At 41.5% G+C, this 13,314-nt stretch overlaps 1 protein-coding gene across 1 annotated transcript; it reads left to right on the forward strand.

Annotated features, from left to right (window-relative positions):
• The first annotated feature begins 3,086 nt into the window (after positions 1 to 3,086).
• Positions 3,087 to 4,100, forward strand: NEUROD6 (neuronal differentiation 6). The gene has a single exon (XM_065629480.1). The coding sequence runs from the start codon at positions 3,087 to 3,089 to the stop codon at positions 4,098 to 4,100; it is 1,014 nt and encodes a 337-aa protein (XP_065485552.1).
• Positions 4,101 to 13,314: the final 9,214 nt, after the last annotated feature.

Here is a 13,314-nt window from a genome sequence, read left to right on the forward strand (position 1 = left end):
AGATGAGTTATAAACCCTTCAAAAACAGGATTTATAGTGGAAACGCTGACACAGACCCATAACAATAGCAGCTCTGCCAGGGATTATTTTAATACTAAAAGCATACTCAGTAGCTCACTTTTTAAAACAGAGATGACTTAGTCACTAAAAAGCAGTGATACGCGATAATAATGAAAGCAAACTTTGAAAAAATGTTTCTGAGATGTCATGTCATTTCCCCTGTAACTCGCTTGATATCACTTTAATTTAAGAAGTGGCATCTCACATTTAAAAAAAAAAAAAAAGAAACCAAAAAAACCCAACAACAACAACAACAAAAAAGAAACAAACTAAAGCAACACAAACCACAAACCCCAAGCACACCAAGGTGGAGTTTGCCATAAGCTCCATGGCAAAGCTGAGCAGAGAGGCTTTGTCAGCTTCATTAACAGTTTCTTGCCTGTGGAAAGAGACAAAAGGGTTAAGGGAGGAAGAGCAGGGACTGCAGGAGAGGCAGCTGATGGAGCAAGGGCACGAAGAAAGCAGCAGCCGGGGAGCAGGGAGAAGATTTTTAGGAGGAAGAAGTGTGTTTCCAAAGGAAAGAACTCGTTTTGTAAAGAGATTTCGAGGAAGCATTCGCAAAAAGGCCAGGGAGGTGGAGAAAATTTGGCAGAGGGGGAAGCCCTCTGAGCACCCCGAGTCATGCGTGCGAGGGTCTCACCCCGCCAGGAGCAGGTGCACCCCAGTTGCATTGCACCGGGGTAGGATGGGGATGAGCAAGCCCTGCCACACGCTTCCAGAAAAAGGCATCGCTTGTTAAAGCTTCATGTGGTGTGTCCAGTTTCCCACAAATGACTCTTTTCTTTCGGGAATGTCAAAAACCACCAAGGGATGCGAGGGGAGGATTTCTTAGTCAGCAAGAGGTTTGCTCTTGTTATCCTACACTCTGGGGCAACACACTACACTCAAAAAAACCCCCACATTCTGAAAATTGCTCCCAGCAGCATCACACAAAAACTACTTTTTGTGACTATGCTGTGTGTTATAGCAGCAGCATTACTTCCCCATTCCTGCCTTCCTTTCCTTGCCGCCTTCTTTTTTTTTTTTTTCTTTCCTGGGTACCAGGTGCACCAGAGAGACTCGGATCAATACAAGACAGCACTTTTCGTATAAACAATACCGTATTAACAACCGCAGGGCAGCCGTACCTGTAGGCAGGGATAGCACCAAATGTTGGCACGACTATCCGTGCAGCTAGACTGCTAAAAAGAAGCAGCTCCAGTGGAAATGCACCTACTGTATGTGAAATGCTGGTGCTTTTTTTTTTTTTTTTTTTTTTTTTTTCCCCCTCTATCAGTCTAACCTTCTGTGTTGATACATGAATGCTGGTACCCACTTAGAGGGATGCCAGATGATCAGTGCAGAATGAAGGTCCCAGGAGAAAGGCTCACGTGGTTTTCTCTGCCCCGTGACGTCACCAGCAGATGGCATGGGTACCAGCTCTGGCAGTTGGCATCAATGTCACTTTTTAGAGATCAATGAGATAGTGCAGATATACACAGATCTAGACTCCAGGAGACGATGCGACATTCAGACTGAAAAGATTTGGAAGGCAAAAAATGAAAACTGATTGTTGAATGAAATAAAAAGCTAAGGTAATACAAATAAAGATATATTTCAGTTGGTGCTGGGTGTGCATGCAAGTGTTTAAAGATACAGTATCATTGTCTTGTATTTTATGTATGCTATTTACTGTCTAATAACTCCTCCTAACATTTTATTCTTCTGATACAATTGTATACTTTCATTGGTGTTATGTAATATTGCAAGTGTGTAGACAATACTGGTAGAGTTAGTCTTTGACTGGGGTTTTTGTTTAGTTTTGTTCTATTAAAAAAAGTCCCTGCATTCGTTTTGTTTGTCTCTTTGAGGACCGCTGGGTCCAAGCTTTTGCTGCTCCCAAACTGCAAACAAAAGCAAAATAACTGGGAGAAGGAATTTTTTTTTCCCATTCCAGACTGAATTCTGATCACACGTGCAGGATTGCAGTCAGAATCCACAGACCGCTCCTGTCAGCTACGGGCTGGAAGGAGACGTCTGAGCCTCGCAGAACATAAACACTGCTATAGCGTGCAGGGAATTTTTCACCTCCCCCCTCCCGACAATTGATGGGGGAAGAAAAAAAAAAAAAAAAAAGAGAAGAAAAATAAGGCAAATAAGTTGGTTCTAACTAAACAGATAATTTCAATTACAATTTTTGCTGGGAAAAAGAGGAAAAAAAAAAAGGTAGGGGGAATTTTATTTCCTAACTCTAACCTGAATACTTTTAGGGTTAGATCATTCTGATTTTTGTCTTAATATAAAATAAGCAATATGCGATTTTCATACAAATCATTAGAAAAAAAATTAATTGTTTTTAATTATGTTACTAGCTGAGTGATTGGGGGAGGGCGGATATTCCATTAATGTTTTTTCTACCTCCTCTAACTTACTAGAGTTTAATATCTTGATTCATAAGGGAAGAAACATGGAGATGAAAAAAAAAATCAACTTAGAAACATACGTCAAAAAGTGTTTTTAAAATATTTAACCATCAGTTAATAGAGATATAGCACTTTTTAATTATAAGACTGCTTTCGCTTTCCTCATTTTTTTCACACAGGGGAACGTGGATTAATAAAATGTCTGTATTGCTTTATCATGTTTTGCATTTCTTTGAATTCTATAGTGGCGAGGGTTTGAAGGGCTTGTTTAAAAATAAAATAAATGAGTAGGGAGCTAATTGTACATTTTAAATACTGATTTACTCCATACTTATCTGTGAGAAATGTGGCTTTTTAGTTGCAAGATCCTGAATGTTTCAAGTGATTTTAAAATATTGGACAGCTTTTATTTTTAAAAAAGTGGAACTGGAATTGGCATTTTATGTAAAATATATATATATATAGATTGTGCATTATATACATATACACGCACTTATACCTAGACCATGCATGCAGACACACAAAAGGTGCATGAGGATGTGTGTTTAAGTCGGCAAACTTTAAAAATGGAAATATTTAAATATTGTGCTGGCATTCTTTCAGGTAACTTAAGATTATAGAACCATGTTAACACTACCGTTTGATGAGTCTGTTGTAATGCCAGAATCCCAGATGTGCAGAAAGTTTTCCAGAGAAAGTGATGATCAAAAGCAATTGAAGAACCCCGAAAGCTTTTCGAAGCAGATTGTGCTCAGAGGAAAGAATATTAAGAGATCTCCTGGAGAAGACACAGAAAAAGAGGAGGAAGAAGAAGAGAGAGAAGAGGAGGATGAGAATGGCTTGCCCAGGCGAAGGGGCCTTCGGAAAAAAAAGACGAGCAAGATAAGGATGGAAAGGATCAAATTCAGGCGACAAGAAGCCAACGCTAGAGAGAGGAACCGGATGCACGGCCTTAACGACGCCCTGGACAATTTAAGGAAAGTGGTTCCCTGTTATTCTAAAACACAAAAACTGTCCAAAATAGAAACTTTAAGACTAGCCAAGAACTACATTTGGGCTCTTTCTGAAATCCTGCGAATTGGCAAGAGACCCGACCTGCTCACGTTCGTCCAAAACTTGTGCAAGGGTCTGTCCCAGCCAACTACAAACTTGGTGGCGGGATGCCTGCAGCTGAATGCCAGAAGTTTCCTGATGGGCCAGGCGGGCGAAGGCGCCCATCACACCCGCTCGCCCTACTCCACTTTCTACCCCCCCTACCACAGCCCTGAGCTCAGCACCCCCCCGGGGCACGGGACTCTCGACAACTCCAAGTCCATGAAACCCTACAATTACTGCAGTGCTTACGAGTCCTTCTATGAAAGCACTTCCCCCGAGTGTGCCAGCCCACAGTTTGAAGGTCCCTTAAGTCCTCCCCCAATTAACTATAATGGGATATTTTCCCTGAAGCAAGAAGAAAGCTTGGACTATGGCAAAAATTACAATTATGGCATGCATTACTGTGCAGTGCCACCCAGGGGTCCCCTTGGGCAGAGCTCTATGTTCAGGTTGCCTACAGAGAGCCACTTCCCTTACGACTTACATCTGCGCAGCCAGTCTCTCACCATGCAAGATGAATTAAATGCAGTTTTTCATAATTAATGAGGAAAATGAAAATAAACAGTGGTCATTCACCTCCCCATCTAATTAAGAGCAAGCAGATGCTTGGGCACTGCATAATTGGCACAACTCTATTTAACGTGTTTACTAGTTCCTAAAGTGTGTTTCAACTATTGTGGGGATTTTCTATGTATTAATAAACCCTTTTTCCGATAAGTATTTTTCCTTTCGTTTTTTTGTCTGTAAACACTGTGAGATTCTGTTTCCTCCCAGAGGTTATTCTTCCCCCTCCCGCCACTTTTTTTTTCTTTTTATTTCCCTATTTGCTTGATTTGTTGAGCAGTGTGTCTGAACAATATCGCTAAAATAAAAGCATACACACTGTGTAAAGTCAATGTCTATTTTGATTGTACAGTAATTATACAAATGCATGTTATTCAAATCAGATAAATTAAAATGATGTATTTATAATTGGTAGAAAATATATATTATGTATTTGAGGAGAACTGGATTAAAAATATTCAGAACTTTAAAGAAACTATCTCAGAACTGAGATGGGCTTGCAATATGCAGAGGTGAGAGTGCAGCAATATTGAAAGCTATGCAAAAAAATGAAAAAAAAGTAACTAAAACAAAACAGTTTTTTCGGTTGTTGTTTTTGGGCAAGCTAAGGAAAAGCAATGATTGTCACTGGGACTATTCAGTCTGACCTTTAGAGTGTTGCTGGCAGGGGGCACATGCTAATATTTTAGAAGGTGGTGTTGAAATTTTGCCTCAGTTATTTTGACCATATATAATCAGCACTTTTTTTGTATTATTCTGACTTCAGATGTAAAGGTTTGTTATAACAATGTATAACTGTGGTTTCTCACTACGTACTTTAAATGCAATTAAACATAGATGTTTCCACTTTAAAAATACATCTATTAGCTGTGATACTGTATTTTGCCTGATACTTATTATTTCACAGTATACAGCTGCCTTTGGTCTTGCCTACACAGCTTTCTTCCCCACACCCCCGTAGCGCTTGAGCCTGGGGATGGAAATCGTGAATTATCAGGGCAAACCTTGCACTATTTTCGAAAGGACATATTAGCGACACAGCAAAAGCAGACCCAAAATACCACAGAAACAGCTGCATGCTAAATGAAACACAGGTTAGAGGAAGAAGGTAACACTATAGCTCAACAAAATGCCGAATTTCACGCTGGAAAGGGCCCTGAGCGGACACGCAGGCCACCAGCTGCCCCTCCAGCTCTGGCTTGTGGAGGGTGCAGGAGTGCAGGAAGCATAAAAACTACAGAGCAAAGGACTCCCTGAACATTTCTAAACTGATTCTTGGCTAATAAATAGCACCAGTAAGCTACAAACGTCTCTGCAACCCACATGATTTCAGCAGCTACAGGGATCTGCATGGCCCCTCACAGCTTAACAGAGTTGAGCTCACCTGAGCCTCGGTCTTTTTCTAACCGCTACACGAGTGACAAAAAGAACAAAGAATTCTGCTAAAAACCAGCAGCTTTTAGATGTGTGAGTCAGCAAGACCTCTTGATTTTGAGGGATAAATAGCAGCTGACAAGCATTCACCTGAAGTACCAAAATGCTATGCTATGAAGACCAGAGAATAATTATTTTTAAAACTATATAAAGACGTGCAAATTCCTTCTGCAAGTTAGAGACCCCCTTGCTGAATCACAGTCAGGGTCACAGTTTGCTAATGACACATCAAGCTCGGACCCTCACTTGAGTATACAGCTTGACAAAGAGGGGACAGGCCAATTTTTCCTGATAATTTGCCTAATTTCACAAGCGGGACTTGTTGTTAACAATCTGCTGTGTCAAGTATTGCAGCTCCTTCAGGACAACAGCAGCCTGACATTCATCTCTACGCCAGCCACTGGAAAGGGGTAACAAGTCCCAAAGTTTGGATCGGGGTCTGAATGCTTCCAAGCTTGCAGACGGAGGAGGCAGACATCAGATTTTGGTCAGCCAACATCCTCTCTAAACACAAATATCATAACCAAAATAGAGCCTTTTGAAGCAGAGTCTTGAGCCATGGTTCAGGAGGTTTGGTTCAGGATTATCCCACCTTTCATCAGGGTCCGGAACTGTGGAAGGTACAGGCAGTGGTTTTCTGCGTTGGATGAAAGGTGATCGTGATGACTGTCAGCTCAAAATCATCCCCAGGTGTTTTGCACCAGATATAGAAGGAGTTTGGGGAAACAAAAGAGGCTAAAATAGATTGCTTTTGCTGCTATTCAGAATTAGCTGATATTCAGAAAATCGAGGAAAGGTGACAGAAGAGAGCAGAAGGGGGAAGAAGCCAGTCAAGGAGAAGAAACCACAAAGTCCTGGGCACAGGTTTGCACAAAGAGGCACTGAGATATACTAGTATATCACAAGGAACCATAGGCAAGTGGACCTGGTAACAGGGGGTCCTTTGGAGGGGTGAGGGAGATGCCCTCCCAGTCTGCACTATCAGCATAACTATCTAACCAAGTTTTGTAAGAGGAGCCTTCTCCCATCGCTGCACTGGGAAAGGGTGCGTTTGCGTAAATTGAGAGCGAAGCGAGGAGGCAGCTGTAAAGTCCTGCACCAAGGGAAGGAAACGCCTGCCGTAATACATTCAGCAGGCGCCCGAGGGGTGTATAGACTTCAGGCTCTGCAATCTGGGGGTCTCCAGCTCTGTGGCCCTATATTAACTCAATAACTCATGGGCCAGTTCCAGTTTCGCCTTCTGGCAGCAGAAGCAAAGAGAAAGGGGAAAAAAAAAATTATCCCTGCCAGTTCGGATCTTTCTCGCTCACTCCACGACAGATGGGGAGGCAATTCGCAGCCAGATTCCCCCTCTGGTAGCTCAAGGCGGGCACCAAGCTTGCTCAGGGCATTGCAAATTGGAAAGCCAGTCCAGAATAAATAATGGAGCAAGTCATAGAAAAATATTGAGACAGCACTAAAAAACCCGACATTGCCTGTCTAGGGGGTATGGATTATTTAGAGATATGGAGGTAGGAGATTCCCTTGAGAGCAGGCTCTCTCACATACCTTCTCTTTCATGCACAGAACAAACATCTCTGTGCTCCTTCGCCGGCCAGTCACAGAACATAAGGTGCTCCGAGCTCTGACGTGATTTATAAAAGCCTTTGAAGTTGCCTTATTTTAGAGAACAAATCGAGCATCGAGAAAGTTCTGGTGCTTTAAACTCACAGGAATAAAAGCCAGTGGGTTTCTTTACCCATTCTCTGCTTTATAAGGTTTGTCTCCTTTCAACCCCATTCATACAGCAAAACAAAGCTGCTCATTTCTGCCTGCTTTGCTCTCCTCTTAACTGCCTCCACTTCCTTGAGGATAGAAATATGTAAAATAGCAATTGCTCCAGAAAAATTAGGTGAGAAGTTTCTGTTCTCCCCTGTCCTCTAGCACAAGAGTAATGAAACCTTCTGTCAGTTTTAGAGGTGGGAACCCCGAAGCTAGCAAAAGCAAAGCTATTCCATACATGGTTTTGTTACACAGCAAAACTCTGTCATTTATTAATTCCCAGAGTAACATTTTAGTGAGATTTTTAAAAAGCACTGTATGTTTTTATGGTATCAGAAATACACTAATTATTTAGGAATGGATGTACTGCTTAAGATTAAACATCTATCTAACCCAACATCCTATTTCGTACATGAGGGCATTAAGAAAAAACAGACATCCAAAAATGTCAGAACAGGGTGAAGAAAAGAAATATTTGTTTTACTAATAAAAATGCTGGAAAAGAAACTAAACATCATGTTCCAGGATTTCAGCCAGCTCTGTCAAAGACAGGGATGTGCCTGAATTGGAAAGAGGGGTGGGAGGTATGACAGTGTACTGCAGGGTTTGCACCCTTTCTTCTGCAACTGGGCTCACCAGTAATCACTGAGTAGGATGAACTGGGTAACACTAGGCTGTACCTCTGAACTTTGTCTCAAAAAAAAAAAATCGTCAGGAGTAAGGTTTAAAACCGGTGGCCCCAGCCTCACAGTCCTACAAATCCCAGTGTGACTGCAAAGATAGAGGGAGGGGTAACCACGGCTTTGCCAGACTTCAGAGGAGATCTCAAAGCTCCTTGTGTTGCAGTAGGAATACTCTCATTTTAGGACACATCCTGGCTGTGTTCCCTTTGGGACTGTCTGCATTTTTTCACTTCATAGCTATCTGCACAAAGATTTTTTAAAATGTATGGAGATTGCACAGGCACAAACGTGACTGCGGGTTTTTTTCTGTGCTAGCAATTCCCTCTCCCATTTGCACCCCTACTTTACTCTTTGCCCCTTTGCCTGTAGGGCTCTCAAATAGCAACAAATTAAGTGAAATGTCATCGATAAAGATGAATGAAATCCCAGTGAAACACATGGCAGAATCTTTCCTTGCAAAAGTAAATAATACTTGCCAAATTAAAAAGTAGCTGCACGGTTTTGTTTTTAGACTGTGAATCTATGTCAACTTAACTCAAGCCTACAGTTATATTTTATTGTCCATACCCAAGGTCAAAGCAGATTTAATCCTGGTAAGAAAACCTTCCTGCTTTTTGACGTACAAGTAGGAGAGATAGTACTGCTTTGGGCAGAATTGTCATGAAAGCAGCTCCCCTTATAAAATTTCAGCAATTTCCAAATTAAAAGCAAAAACAACCAACCAACCAAGCATAGAAAAAAACAAAACAAACAAACAAACAAAAAAACAACCCTCAATAATCTGGCTCTGGTTCTGACCCAGAGCTGAACCATGGCAGCAGGTTGTGATTTTGCTCTGGAGAGACACAGATCAGCGTGGCAAACAGCTGGCACCATGCCACCGCAGAATCTCAAGGGCAGACCTGTCGTGTCTCACTGATACAAATCTAACTACCATACACAGGGCGGCCATGCAGAATCGCACTCCCAAGCCCTCTCCGCTGCACTATCAGACCTGAGCGAGTCATCTCACAAAATTCTTGCACGTTATGCCAAGAGGATGGCCTATTTTCCTGCAGAGCCTTCCTCCTTACCCCAAAGGATGTGCAAGAACAAGCTGGTAAAAGGGAGAGGAAAGCCAAATTCACGAGCAAAACAGGTCTGGGATTTCTTTTTTTTTTTTTTTTTTTTTTTTTATTTCTGGGGTTTTTTTATGCCTGCAGTGTGGAGTCTCTATGACTCGCAACTGGCTTTGAATTGGCATCACCCACAAAGGTGGTTAGAGAGTTGTGAAGAGGTTTCCTCCCCCGTTCTCCCTCAAAACATCATTTTCTCTTGTCTGTTTTCCTTTGTCACTAGCTCTGTAGACTTCCATATTTATCCCTGTAACTCTGCTACTCGCACTAATTAATTCTAGTGCACCATGTATGTAGAACATAACATAGAGAAACAAGCCAGGTCTAGCTGTAGCTGAAATTCTGGACTACTTCAGAAGGCTAAAAAAAAATAAAACAAGAAGATTTAAGCAGAAAATGAACCTTTATGATTTATTATTTTTCTAGGATATTCAGTGTATTGCCATCACCACCCCAGCCTAGTAGACACTATACTTTCTGATATTCTGGTGTTTGGGTGTTGTTTTTTTTTTATTTCTCTATAGCATTACTAAGTACTTTTTTGTTGGTTTTTTTTTTGTTTGGGTTTTTTGGATTAGAATTGATTAATATGTGAAATACTATTTTTCAAACTGATGAAATTTCCTGGTCTATATGTATACCTACAGCTAAATGGTTATAATTCTGAAGTGCTTGGACACTCTGTTTGCAAATGAAAATTACAATAATCAACTAAATTGGAAGGCTTTATACAGACAGAGATTCTAGGCTAAACCAGAGATTATAACATAAATTTTGCACTCTTGAAAGCAGGAACATGAGGGCTTGGGTCTGCTCTTGTTCCATGGGAGTTCAGTAGATACCAGATTGGATTTTAAATCACACGGGAAGCTAAATGTAGCCTTATCTACCACGTTATTTATTTACAGCCACATGAGCAGATGCATAATGCTTAGACGCAACTGAAATGACATTTCTGTTGGGCAGACAGCTTGCAAACAAAGAAACTGTGATGGGATCTTCCTCAGAATCCAGGGGAAAACTCACATGAATACTAGCGGATATTTGCCCTGCACTAGGAGAAATGCATGTGGGAAAGAAAAGCATTGTCCAGACACTAAGAAGAGCAGCGGCAGGACTCCTGCTAATTTTAATAATTAAGCAATTGAGATTCCGTCTCCAAATTCTGAAGGAGAGTCCATGTCAGTCATGATGCAAGGCCCTTTCCCTCTGGATTCAGGAAGAGAGCTGTTCTTGTGCTTGGCATCTTTGTCTTGATAAGGGGCATTACTTCAGAAAAGTAAATATATTCCTCACAATAGATGTAATAACCATTCTGGTGGACTTCACACTCATCCATGCACACACAGAGACATGCCTACACCCACTGTGAGGCAGATTTTGCAGAGCCCCATCAGAAAGTGGGGAAATTTTTTGACTGAATGCATATAGTTATGCTAATTTTGATGCCAAAAGGGCACAAAATTTAGGACTGTGATAGACAGTGAGTGAATAGCCAGTATATGTGTCTAGACACCAGTTCCCAGGTGTTTAGCTACACAAACTTTCAGCCCATGGATTCAAACTAGTCATAACCATCATGTTTCCTTCACTCCTAAATTTCATATATTCTTACTCATTCTAAACATTCAGGTTTTTCCCTTATACAATAAAACAATACAAATGCAGCCAAAAGGATAACCCTGACCCCATGCCTCATCTCACACTCTCTTTTTAGGAGAAGCTTAAGATAACTAAACCCAGAAATCAGAATGACAAATATTGCAGCCACAGAAACACAGCCCCGACATAACAAGCAACACAGGATGTGAATCAGTGCCACCAGAAATATGACCAGGGATGTCCTAGCAAACAGAGTAATTCAGTGTAGGATGCACCATGGCACCCGGTGGAAACACTGGCAAGGAAGCACTTGGCTTCTGCGGGGAATAAAGCAGTTTCACAACAAGTTCAGAGAATTACCTCCTCAGGAACAGGCATGTTAAATGTGAGCTGAGGTTCCAGTGTGCTCTGCCTGGACAGCAAGTGTCCCGGCTCCAACTCTGCCTATTCCAATTTTGAATGATGCCGTTGCTTTGCACAGCAGGTCATCTACCCTGTAGCAGTTACTTCAGCCTTCATGCTGGATTAACAGGCACTTCACAACAGCTGAGCCTGCAAAAGATGCCCTAGAGGAGATGTGTTGCTGTACAATACATCCACATCTTACTTAATCACGGGTTCCCCGTACCCTCAGGTACTCACACAGATGTCAGTGCGTTCTGTAAGATGGTGACTCCACCATGAGTAATGGCCACTACCACAGGCACAGTCTTATGGAAAAGCTCTTCAGTGGTTCATTTAAGCCATGCCTAGTGGCCTCCAGGAGAGACTAACAATACAAGCTGCCTGAGCGCAATATCTCACTGCTACTGTGATCATATTGCCTATTACTCTATTTCTACCTGTGTGTTGGGATGTGCCCTCCCTTCAAACTTAGCACTCTTCTGGGCAAAAATGACACCAGCAGCATCGGTATTAATATATTAGATATGTTATTAATGGACCGAGGCATAAGAGAAGATATTTTCTACGGGACCACATGCATTTCTAGCACTCCCAGACTGCAAGCATACACTGACCATCATCCTTTGCCTTCTTACAGTCACCAGTGAGATGTCTGGGAAGCAACTCCTCCTCCAAAAAGAATAAGTTATTGGCAAGGAAGGATGACACACATGGAGGGATAATTCCTGCGCTCACATATCCTAGGTTGGTGTTGTGCCTGCCACTTCTCTCCTGCAGGCCAGTTTGTATGAAGGCAGCAGCACACAATATGGAATCTTTGCTTAGTTTGTCAATTTTACCCTGTGATTTACCCCAGCTCCTGCATCATGGGTAGGTAATCTGGTCTCCAGATCACTCAGTTGCTAAGTGACATTTTACTTTGAAATGTCTAGAGAATTATTAATAAACTCAGTCTCAAATGATAACCTAGCACTATTTTTTTGAAAAGAAAAATAATCCTAAGATTTGTTCCTAAATGTATTTAAATCTTACCAGTGAACATGATGCTGGTTATTAAAAAGTAATTCTGGAGAAATTAGCTTGCAGCTACGAAATTAATATAATTCATTTATTACTTGCAGCCACAAATCAAAATGCTGTTAACACTGTTGCATGCAATTTAATATGCACAGTAAGTTTCCATATGGCTTCAATTTTAGGTTCCCTGGTCACTACAGAGGCTCATTTGCAGAATGGTCTGTAGGCATGTGAAGTCAGCTTGTGCTTACTGACAGAAAAGTTGTTCTAGATGGTTCCTATATAGGCAGACAGTCCAAAAAGGTCCAAAACCACTAAGACCATTTGGGATTATCATATCCTATGTAAGGCCAAGGAATATCTACATGCAGTCATAGGACCATGGATATAACCAGTCTTTATAAAAAAGGCATCTGAAGTCAGCTCAGCCTCCTGACCATGAAGGCACATTTTTTTAAAAGCACTGAGCATCCAGTACCTCTTTTGGAGCCAATGGGACCAAAACATAACCATAAGACGATACAACACCAACATTGTCTACAAAGTTTAAAAACAACCAAGGAGCTGAAATTTTGACAGTGACATACAGCTTGGCTGTTAATGAAGTACTGCTGAGTTTGTACATAATGTACATGGAATTGTGCATAGACTGTGATTAGTTTGAACAGATCAGCTAGATAAAGGCAGTATGTTGCACATACATTTCACTTTCAGCAGGCTTGTTGCAGACCCTTGTCATGTCTGAATGAGTAACAGTGCTTGGTCAAAGCTCTCTCTCTTTTACCTTCTTCAAGCACTAAGACCACACCAAACTTCAGCAACACCAGGCTTATCATTGCCTGACACAGCCCACTGAAGAATGATTACAGTGGATTTATGCCCCTAGATTCAAGTCTAATTGATCAATTGCCTGATTGATTGCAAGAACAATAAACTGAGCTCTTTCCAAAGAAGAGCAGGCCAAGAACACCAGCATCGCACACCACAGCTCTAGTCACCAGGCTGCAAGCCCACACAGGTCACAGCAATACGCAATTCCATCCTTCTCCTTCCTCCAAAAAACCTCACCCAATGAAGTCTCTCTCATAACCAAAGCAAGATATTTCAAACCGCATTTGCTTTGTTGCAAGTATTTTTGACCAGCTTTGCTAATAACATCGCTGGAGACTCCCAGCA

The sequence above is a fragment of the Caloenas nicobarica genome, chromosome 2 (assembly GCF_036013445.1).
Source record: "Caloenas nicobarica isolate bCalNic1 chromosome 2, bCalNic1.hap1, whole genome shotgun sequence".
Classification (NCBI taxonomy): domain Eukaryota; kingdom Metazoa; phylum Chordata; class Aves; order Columbiformes; family Columbidae; genus Caloenas; species Caloenas nicobarica.